Raw genomic sequence first — 11,024 nt, forward strand, 5'->3', positions numbered from 1 at the left:
TTAGCAGCCGTGCAAACGCTATGCCGCCCCCCACTGGGAGTGTATTTTAGCTTAGCAGAAGTGCAAACGGTTGTATCGCAGAGCGCCTGCAAAAAATGTTTGTATTTTCAGAGTAGCTCAAAACCTACTCAGCGCTTGTGATCACTTCAGCCTATTCAGTTCCGGATTTGACGTCACACACTCGCCCAGCGTTCGCCCAGCCACGCCTGCGTTTTCCCTGGCACGCCTGCCTTTTTCCGCACACTCCCTGAAAACGGTCAGTTGCCACCCAGAAACGCCCACTTCATGTCAATCACTCTGCGGCCAGCAGTGCGACTGAAATGCATCGCTAGACCCTGTGCAAAACGAAATTTCTCTGACGTCCTAGTGGATGCTGGGAACTCCGTAAGGACCATGGGGAATAGCGGCTCCGCAGGAGACTGGGCACAAAAGAAAAGCTTTAGGACTACCTGGTGTGCACTGGCTCCTCCCCCTATGACCCTCCTCCAAGCCTCAGTTAGATTTTTGTGCCCGACCGAGCAGGGTGCAATCTAGGGGGCTCTCCTGAGCTCTTTAGAAAAAAGATAGTTTTAGGTTTTTTATTTTCAGTGAGACCTGCTGGCAACAGGCTCACTGCATCGAGGGACTAAGGGGAGAAGAAGCGAACCTGCCTGCTTACAGCCAGCTTGGGCTTCTTAGGCTACTGGACACCATTAGCTCCAGAGGGACCGAACACAGGCCCAGCCTCGGAGTCCGGTCCCAGAGCCGCGCCGCCGGCCCCCTTACAGAGCCAGAAGCAAGAAGAGGTCCGGAAAATCGGCGGCAGAAGACATCAGTCTTCAACAAGGTAGCGCACAGCACTGCAGCTGTGCGCCATTGCTCCTCATGCACACCTCACACTGCGGTCACTGATGGGTGCAGGGCGCTGGGGGGGGGCGCCCTGAGCAGCAATAAAAACACCTTGGCTGGCAAAAATACATCACATATAACCCCCAGGGCTATATGGATGTATATTAACCCCTGCCAGATTCCAGAAAAAAGCGGGAGAAAAGTCCGCCGGGAAGGGGGCGGAGCCTATCTCCTCAGCACACGGGCGCCATTTTCCCTCACAGCTCCGCTGGAAGGACGTCTCCCTGACTCTCCCCTGCAGTCCTGCACTACAGAAAAGGGTAAAACAAGAGGGGGGGGCACTAATTAGGCGCAGTAATAATATAAACAGTAGCTATAAGGGGAAAAACACTCTGTATAGTGTTATCCCAGTATATATAGCGCTCTGGTGTGTGCTGGCATACTCTCCCTCTGTCTCCCCAAAGGGCTAGTGGGGTCCTGTCCTCTATCAGAGCATTCCCTGTGTGTGTGCTGTGTGTCGGTACGATTGTGTCGACATGTATGAGGAGGAAAATGATGTGGAGGCGGAGCAATTGCCTGTAATGGAGATGTCACCCCCTAGGGAGTCGACACCTGAGTGGATGGGCTTATGGAAGGAATTACGTGACAGTGTCAGCTCTTTACAAAAGACGGTTGATGACATGAGACAGCCGGCTACTCAGCTTGTGCCTGTCCAGGCGTCTCAAAGACCATCAGGGGCACTAAAACGCCCGTTACCTCAGATGGCAGATACAGACGCCGACACGGATACTGACTCCAGTGTCGACGATGAAGAGACGAATGTGACTTCCAGTAGGGCCACACGTTACATGATTGAGGCAATGAAAAATGTTTTACACATTTCTGATAGTACAAGTACCACTAAAAAGGGTATTATGTTTGGTGAGAAAAAACTACCTGTAGTTTTTCCTGCATCTGAAGAATTAAATGAAGTGTGTGATGAAGCGTGGGTTTCCCCCGATAAAAAACTGATATTTCCTAAAAGGTTATTGGCATCATACCCCTTCCCGCCAGAGGATAGGGCACGTTGGGAAACACCCCCTAGGGTGGATAAAGCGCTCACACGCTTGTCTAAACAGGTGGCACTACCGTCTCCTGATACGGCCGCCCTAAAGGAACCTGCTGACAGAAAGCAGGAGAATATCCTAAAAAATATATACACTCACACGGGTGTTATTCTGCGACCAGCAATCGCCTCAGCCTGGATGTGCAGTGCTGGGGTGGCTTGGTCGGATTCCCTGACTGAAAATATTGATACCCTAGATAGGGACAGTATATTACTGACTATACAGCATTTAAAAGATGCATTTTTATATATATGCGTGATGCACAGAGGGATATTTGCCGACTGGCATCAAGAGTAAGTGCGCTGTCCATTTCTGCCAGAAGAGGGTTATGGACGCGGCAGTGGTCAGGTGATGCGGATTCCAAAAGGCATATGGAAGTATTGCCTTATAAAGGGGAGGAGTTATTTGGGGTAGGTCTATCAGACCTAGTGGCCACAGCAACTGCTGGGAAATCCACATTTTTACCCCAGGTAGCCTCTCAACATAAGAAGACGCCGTATTATCAGGCGCAGTCCTTTCGGCCCCATAAGGGCAAGCGGGCAAAAGGCTCCTCATTTCTGCCCCGTGGCAGAGGGAGAGGAAAAAGGCTGCAGCAAACAGCCAGTTCCCAGGAACAGAAGCCCTCTCCCGCTTCTGCCAAGTCCTCAGCATGACGCTGGGGCTTTACAAGCGGACTCAGGCACGGTGGGGGCCCGTCTCAAGAATTTCAGCGCGCAGTGGGCTCACTCACAAGTGGACCCCTGGATCCTTCAGGTGGTTTCTCAGGGGTACAAATTGGAATTCGAGACGTCTCCCCCTCGCCGTTTCCTAAAGTCTGCTTTACCGACGTCTCTCTCCAACAGGGAGGCGGTATTGGAAGCAATTCACAAGCTGTATTCTCAGCAGGTGATAATCAAGGTACCCCTCCTGCAACAGGGAAAGGGGTATTATTCCACGCTGTTTGTGGTACCGAAGCCGGACGGCTCGGTGAGACCTATTTTAAATCTGAAATCCTTGAACACTTACATACAGAGGTTCAAATTCAAGATGGAGTCACTCAGAGCGGTGATTGCGAACCTGGAAGAAGGCTCCATGTCCCAATTTACCCTTCTCACCAAGGGTACCTCAGGTTTGTGGTACAGAACTGCCACTATCAGTTTCAGACGCTGCCGTTTGGATTGTCCACGGCACCCCGGGTCTTTACCAAAGTAATGGCCGAAATGATGATACTCCTCCGAAGGAAAGGAGTTTTAATTATCCCTTACTTGGACGATCTCCTGATAAGGGCAAGATCCAGGGAACAGTTGGTAGTCGGGGTAGCACTATCTCAAGTAGTGTTGCGGTAGCACGGTTGGATTCTCAATATCCCAAAATCGCAGCTGATCCCAACGACACGTTTTCTATTCCTAGGGATGATCCTGGACACAGTCCAGAAAAAGGTGTTTCTCCCGGAGGAGAAAGCCAGGGAGTTATCCGAGCTAGTCAGAAACCTCCTAAAACCAGGCCAAGTCTCAGTGCATCAATGCACAAGGGTCCTGGGAAAAATGGTGGCTTCTTACGAAGCAATCCCATTCGGCAGATTCCACGCAAGAACATTCCAGTGGGACCTGCTGGACAAATGGTCCGGATCGCATCTTCAGATGCATCGGCGGATAACCCTGTCACCAAGGACAAGGGTGTCTCTCCTGTGGTGGTTGCAGAGTGCTCATCTTCTAGAGGGCCGCAGATTCGGCATTCAGGACTGGGTCCTGGTGACCACAGATGCCAGCCTGCGAGGCTGGGTCGTAGTCACACAGGGAAGAAATTTCCAGGGCTTGTGGTCAAGCCTGGAGACATCACTTCACATAAATATCCTGGAGTTAAGGGCCATTTACAATGCTCTAAGCCAAGCAAGACCTCTGCTTCAGGGTCAGCCGGTGCCGATCCAGTCGGACAACATCACGGCAGTCGCCCACGTAAACAGACAGGGCGGCACAAGAAGCAGGAGGGCAATGGCAGAAGCTGCAAGGATTCTTCGCTGGGCGGAAAATCAGGTGATAGCACTGTCAGCAGTGTTCATTCCGGGAGTGGACAACTGGGAAGCAGACTTCCTCAGCAGGCACGACCTCCACCCGGGAGAGTGGGGACTTCACCCAGAAGTCTTCCACATGATTGTAAACCGTTGGGAAAAACCAAAGGTGGACATGATGGCGTCCCGCCTCAACAAAAAACTGGACAGGTATTGCGCCAGGTCAAGGGACCCTCAGGCAATAGCTGTGGACGCTCTGGTAACACCGTGGGTGTACCAGTCAGTGTATGTGTTCCCTCCTCTGCCTCTCATACCCAAGATACTGAGAATTATAAGACGGAGAGGAGTAAGAACTATACTCGTGGCTCCGGATTGGCCAAGAAGGACTTGGTACCCGGAACTTCAAGAGATGCTCACAGAGGACCCGTGGCCTCTACCTCTAAGAAGGGACCTGCTCCAGCAAGGACCCTGTCTGTTCCAAGACTTACCGCGGCTGCGTTTGACGGCATGGCGGTTGAACGCCGGATCCTGAAGGAAAAAGGCATTCCGGAGGAAGTCATCCCTACCCTGATCAAAGCCAGGAAGGATGTAACCGCAAAGCATTATCACCGCATTTGGCGAAAATATGTTGCGTGGTGCGAGGCCAGGAAGGCCCCAACGGAGGAATTTCAACTGGGTCGATTCCTGCATTTCCTGCAAACAGGAGTGTCTATGGGCCTCAAATTGGGATCCATTAAGGTTCAGATTTCGGCCCTGTCGATTTTCTTCCAGAAAGAACTGGCTTCAGTTCCTGAAGTTCAGACGTTTGTCAAGGGGGTGCTGCATATACAGCCTCCTTTTGTGCCTCCAGTGGCACCTTGGGATCTCAATGTAGTTTTGGGGTTCCTAAAATCACATTGGTTTGAACCGCTTAAATCTGTGGATTTAAAATATCTCACATGGAAAGTGGTCATGCTGTTGGCCCTGGCTTCGGCCAGGCGTGTGTCAGAATTGGCGGCTTTATCCTGTAAAAGCCCTTATCTGATTTTCCATTCGGACAGGGCGGAATTGAGGACTCGTCCTCAGTTTCTCCCTAAGGTGGTGTCAGCGTTTCACCTGAACCAGCCTATTGTGGTGCCTGCGGCTACTAGGGACTTGGAGGACTCCAAATTGCTAGACGTTGTCAGGGCCCTGAAAATATATGTTTCCAGGACGGCTGGAGTCAGAAAATCTGACTCGCTGTTTATCCTGTACGCACCCAACAAGCTGGGTGCTCCTGCTTCTAAGCAGACCATTGCTCGCTGGATCTGTAATACAATTCAGCTTGCGCATTCTGTGGCAGGCCTGCCACAGCCAAAATCTGTAAATGCCCACTCCACAAGGAAGGTGGGCTCATCCTGGGCGGCTGCCCGAGGGGTCTCGGCGTTACAACTTTGCCGAGCTGCTACTTGGTCAGGGTCAAATACATTTGTAAAATTTTACAAATTTGGCACTCTGGCTGAGGAGGACCTGGAGTTCTCTCATTCGGTGCTGCAGAGTCATCCGCACTCTCCTGCCCGTTTGGGAGCTTTGGTATAATCCCCATGGTCCTTACGGAGTTCCCAGCATCCACTAGGACGTCAGAGAAAATAAGAATTTACTTACCGATAATTCTATTTCTCGTAGTCCGTAGTGGATGCTGGGCGCCCATCCCAAGTGCGGATTATCTGCAATACTTGTACATAGTTATTGTTAACAATTCGGGTTATTGTTGTTGTGAGCCATCTGTCCAGAGGCTCCTCTGTTATCATGCTGTTAACTGGGTTCATATCACAAGTTGTACGGTGTGATTGGTGTGGCTGGTATGAGTGTTACCCGGGATTAAAAATCCTTCCTTATTGTGTATGCTCGTCCGGGCACAGTATCCTAACTGAGGCTTGGAGGAGGGTCATAGGGGGAGGAGCCAGTGCACACCAGGTAGTCCTAAAGCTTTTCTTTTGTGCCCAGTCTCCTGCGGAGCCGCTATTCCCCATGGTCCTTACAGAGATGCTGGGAACTCTGTAAGGACCATGGGGAATAGCGGCTCCGCAGGAGACTGGGCACAAAAGAAAAGCTTTAGGACTACCTGGTGTGCACTGGCTCCTCCCCCTATGACCCTCCTCCAAGCCTCAGTTAGGATACTGTGCCCGGACGAGCATACACAATAAGGAAGGATTTTTAATCCCGGGTAACACTCATACCAGCCACACCAATCACACCGTACAACTTGTGATATGAACCCAGTTAACAGCATGATAACAGAGGAGCCTCTGGACAGATGGCTCACAACAACAATAACCCGAATTGTTAACAATAACTATGTACAAGTATTGCAGATAATCCGCACTTGGGATGGGCGCCCAGCATCCACTACGGACTACGAGAAATAGAATTATCGGTAAGTAAATTCTTATTTTTTCATTGTGCCCGTACGTCGGGCGTGCGCATTGTGCCGCAAACGCATACGCAGAACTGCCATTTTTTAGCCTGATCGCTGCGCTGCGAACAAATTCAGCTAACGACCAACTCGGAATGACCCCTATGATGCGTCAGTTTATTACCAGTAAATTAGTGGAGTTCAGGGGTAGGAGCAGGGATAGTAAAGTAATTGCGTGTCTTTTAACACTGTGCGACATAAGGTGCAGGCTGAGCACAGTGAAAGTCTTACTTGTGTCTTCACACCACCCACTCAAGGGAACCAATAAAAAAACCATATAACATGCCCCTCCTGCAGCCCCGTGCCGTCTCTGCACATGCCTCCATACAGTGACTGGCTGCCAGCACTCTGATTGGTGGATAGCCTCAGCCATCTAACAATCGGCATACTGACAGCCATTCATTGGCCAGCTGCAGGCTGGGAGGCAGATAGAGAATTCTGCCTTCTGATTGTGTGACCACCACCTGCCCCTGCTTGAAGTCCCCTAGGTCCCTAGTCATCTGCCCAGTGTTCCTACACATTAAGATGGCCCTGGGTTGATGTTGGTATATTTTGGGGGCTGGGGGTCAGGTTGGGTGATCTACATCCCTTGGGTTGGAGGGGGGGCAGGTAGTGTATGTCATTTGGGCTGGGGTTGGTACTGTTTGTCCCTGGGGGTATGGTGAGCAGTGCATGTCCCTGAATTAGGGGGGTACTGTGTCAAGAGGGCCAGGGGTAGGATATGGAGCGCATGTTCCTGGGCCGAGGGGTAGTTTGGGTGTATGGGCCTGGTGAGATAGTGTATATCTGTGGTGCCGTGGTGTTCGGGAGGTGGTAGGGCGGGTAGCATATGTCCCTGGGCAGGGGGGGGGGGGGGGTAGTGTATGTCTAAGAGGATGGGGTAGGTGGGGAGTGTAGGTCCCAGTGGTCAGGGAGGTAGTTTAGTTCTGTGGGCCTGCAGAGGTAGTGTATGTCCCTGGGCTGGGGTGGTGTGCTATTGACAGATTGCAGTGTAGGGGATTGGCACCATTTACCTAAAATGTGGGACTGAAAAGAAATGAGAAGCCTGTGTGTAGTGATGGCCTGCGGTTCCGGCAGGGTCACATCAGACACCAACGTTCCAAGCTGCAGTGCTCTCAGTTGTCTGCATCGGGAAGTTCTCACAAGCCGGGGCAGATAACAGCTTCTGGTTTGTGTTCCACAGTGGAAGAAAAAAATCTACATGAGTATGGACAAAAAAAGTGTCAGGATAAACGAGGCTTCTCTATCCTGCATCACTCTGCAACTGGGAAGCACAGGAAACATAGTGTAACACAGGAGCGTGATAGGCCAGGTCAGAGGAAGGTGCTAGGTCCTCCCAGACTCGCAGTGGTATCTATGTGAAAAGGTAACTTTTGATGTTTAAAATGACAGGAAAAAGGTCGACATTCAATATGCATTAGGTTGACGTGGTGAAAAGGTCAACATGTAAAAGGTAGACAACACAAAAGGTCAGCAGGTTCAAAAGATTGTGAGGACAATTGTCGACACAAGTTTTGTTTTTGTTTTCAACTTTTTTCATACACATGGGCTACAATTGGGAATAGTGGGGGGTCATTCCGACACGATCGCTCGCTGCAGTTGTTCACAGCAGACCGTCGTTCTCTAGCGATCACATCTGTCTGATTGACAGGCAGAGGCGGTCGATGGGCGGGAGGGGGCGGCACGGCGGCATTTGCCCGCCATTTTGGTGGCACGGTACGGCCAACGCAGGCGCGGTTGGACAGTGCTGGGGGCGGACCGCAGTGGCTGCGTGATGTCACACACAGCCGCTACGACCACGGGCAGCGACGAGCAACTCCCGGACAGCCGCAGGAGCTGCGCTGGCCGGGAATTACTCAACAAGTACAAAAGCATCACCGCTGTGCAATGCTTTTGTACTTGTGCGGGGGGCGGCCCTGACATGCGGGGCGGACTAGCCCTGTGCTGGGCGTCCCCCCGCATGTCTGGGAACATGATCGTAGGTGTGCTAAATTTAGCACAGCTACGATCAACTCGGAATGACCCCCAGTACCCTTGTCTGAAGCGCGGCGAGCTAATAGGGATTTTTTAGTAGGGCGAAAGTGAAAAAACACACACAAAAAAAAAAGTTTGTCGACCATCTCCCTGTCAACCTTTTTAATGTAGACCTATTGAACTAAACCCACTTACAGTATAGTCTTTCAGTTCTATAAATAAGCGGTCCGGATTGGAAACTTAGACTGAATGTGAATATTGCATTAATTTGCTTCTATGTGAAAAGGTAACTTTTGATGTTTTAAATGACAAAATATCAATACATTTTGGGACCCCACTTGGAGACCTAACCAACAGGTTGTGCACATCTGACATCTGATGGCGTATTTCTTTCTAGCCAGACTTCTATGACTTGTGTTCTCTGTGGAATGTACTAATGCTAATTTCTCCTATTTTTCTTCCTAGAGGATATGAAGGCACCATGGCACCAGCAGCAGAAGAGAAATATATTTACTTGGCCGTATACACTGTAACGATTATCACAGGATTTCCAGCCAACCTCCTTGCCCTCCATGCATTTATTCGGAAGCTACGGATCAAGTCTACACCCAATGTAATCCTTCTCTTCAACTTGACTATATCCGACCTCTCCTTCCTGGCTTTTCTGCCGTTCAAGGTAACAGAGGTCTTGCAAGGCCAGTGGTCAATGCCCTCATTCCTCTGTCCGCTCAGTGGACTCTTCTACTTCAGCACCATCTACTCCAGCACCTTGTTCCTCACCGCTGTCAGCGTAGAGAGGTATCTCGGTGTGGCCTATCCCCTGAAATACAAACTCTACCGCAAGCCCAGCTACGCTATCGCCGTCAGTGGCTTCCTATGGGTCTGCTCGTTTGCCCACTGCAGCATTGTCTATGTCACGGAGTACCACCAAGCTTCCAATGCCACTGGGAGGTTAGTCTGCTATGATAACTTCACAGAGAAGCAACTGGAGGTTCTCCTGCCGTTTCGTCTAGAGCTGGGACTAGTCTTGTTCTGTTTCCCTTTCCTCATCACCTGTTTCTGCTATGGCAGCTTTGTCAGGATCCTGGTGTCTTCACCACACATCCACCGGGAGAAGAAGCAGAGAGCCATCGGGCTGGTCCTCACCACTCTGGGCGTCTTTGCCGTATGTTTTGCACCATACAATGTCTCTCATTTGGTGGGATTTGCTCAGAAAGAGAACCTAAAATGGAGGGAGAAAGCGTTGCTTCTCAGTACCTTCAACGCCAGCCTGGACCCCATCATCTTCTACTTCTCCTCCACTGCTGTCCAACAATCTTGCAAGTGCTGCTTGATGCGGCTGAACATTTGCCACTCCAACCCGACTTTGCATAAGATCATGGAAAAGCAGAGCATAAGACTGGAAATATCCGATAGCCAGATATACACCACAAAGTGCTGATACTGGGTTATTATTTATGTAGTTGGAGGATACCACTATTGTGACGTTGTAGTATTCAAAACATGTTGACCTGTCGGAGAGTAACTATGTGCCATTGTCCTGTTTACAGTGGGTGTAGTCATGGGATGTAGTGGTCTAAAGTCTACTTGTGTTGTAAATGTAACACACAAACCACTCTTAGTTAATATACAATTATAGCTAAATATGACTTCTTTGGAAGACAATGTACAGTATGTTTTGCTGCACTCATCTTAGCATACCCTGCTGTGTGAGCCTGACTTCAGGACCCGCTGTGCCAGCCCTTAAACAGGAAATAGGTGCTGCGTTGCTGGAAAGGGGCGTGGCATCATGAAGGACTTCCCCCAGGTTCACCCCCTGCGCTGTTTAGATGCCGTGCTCCCCAAACGTCTTCCCCCACACTGCACACTGCGGCCCAAGGGCAGGACAGTGGGACACTATGTCCCGCCTATGTCCCCCCCAAAGTAAATTAAAAAAAACGTATTAAACACTTTCACCCCAAACTAAACAATATTACCTAACAGGAGGCCAGGGAATTGCTGTGTTTCCCAATGGCTCTCACACAGTTCAAGTACTATGGATTTGGTAGCGCCTAGATCTGCTTCGCCAAAAAGACCTTTCCCGTCATGTGCTGGGGCGACGTCATCATCATCTATGCGGAATAGTAACCTAACCTCACATGGACCATTTTCCACTGGAAAATACGTTTATACCAAATATGTTTCATGAAAGCCTTTTGTTGGAAAGCAGACATGTTACGCTATCAAGTACCTGACCATTTGCTGTTCAGTTCAACTGACGTCTATTGAGGATATTTTTTGCTATCAATGAATGCAAACTTGCAGAAAAATAAGGTTTCATGTACGATAGCAAAATGATGGTTATGTACATAAACATTACAGTCACACCTACCCCTCGCAGGACGCAGGTATTTAGGTATTATACATTTTATTTTTTACATCCTTAATTTATTTTACAGATTGTCCAGTCAGAATGCAATATAAACGCAAATGATATGTGTCATGTGAACAGTGACGTTCAATAAATACGTCATTTCTAATCCTTGCAATGTGACTAATTTACACTTCACGGTGATTGCCCATCTGATCAAGAGACTACTGCAAACTCCCCGTGCAATGGGGAAGTCTCAGGGATATTCCAACGTGAAAACATCATATGTAGGCTCACCCAGAGGCGTCACTTACTGTTATAACACCCGGTGCGGTCGCAGGTGAA

General features: G+C 49.8%; 1 protein-coding gene across 1 annotated transcript in view; it reads left to right on the plus strand.

Moving 5' to 3' along the window:
• The window catches only part of LOC134966974 (free fatty acid receptor 2-like), a 97,430-nt gene extending 86,406 nt beyond the window's left edge, over window positions 1-11,024 (plus strand). The window contains exon 2 of the mRNA XM_063943983.1: window positions 8,795-11,024. Coding sequence (XP_063800053.1) covers window positions 8,811-9,770 — 960 coding nt within the window. The 5' untranslated portion in view covers window positions 8,795-8,810 and the 3' untranslated portion in view covers window positions 9,771-11,024. The remainder of the gene's footprint in view (window positions 1-8,794) is intronic.

Source organism: Pseudophryne corroboree, chromosome 10, assembly GCF_028390025.1.
Source record: "Pseudophryne corroboree isolate aPseCor3 chromosome 10, aPseCor3.hap2, whole genome shotgun sequence".
In the NCBI taxonomy this organism is placed as follows: Eukaryota; Metazoa; Chordata; class Amphibia; order Anura; family Myobatrachidae; genus Pseudophryne; species Pseudophryne corroboree.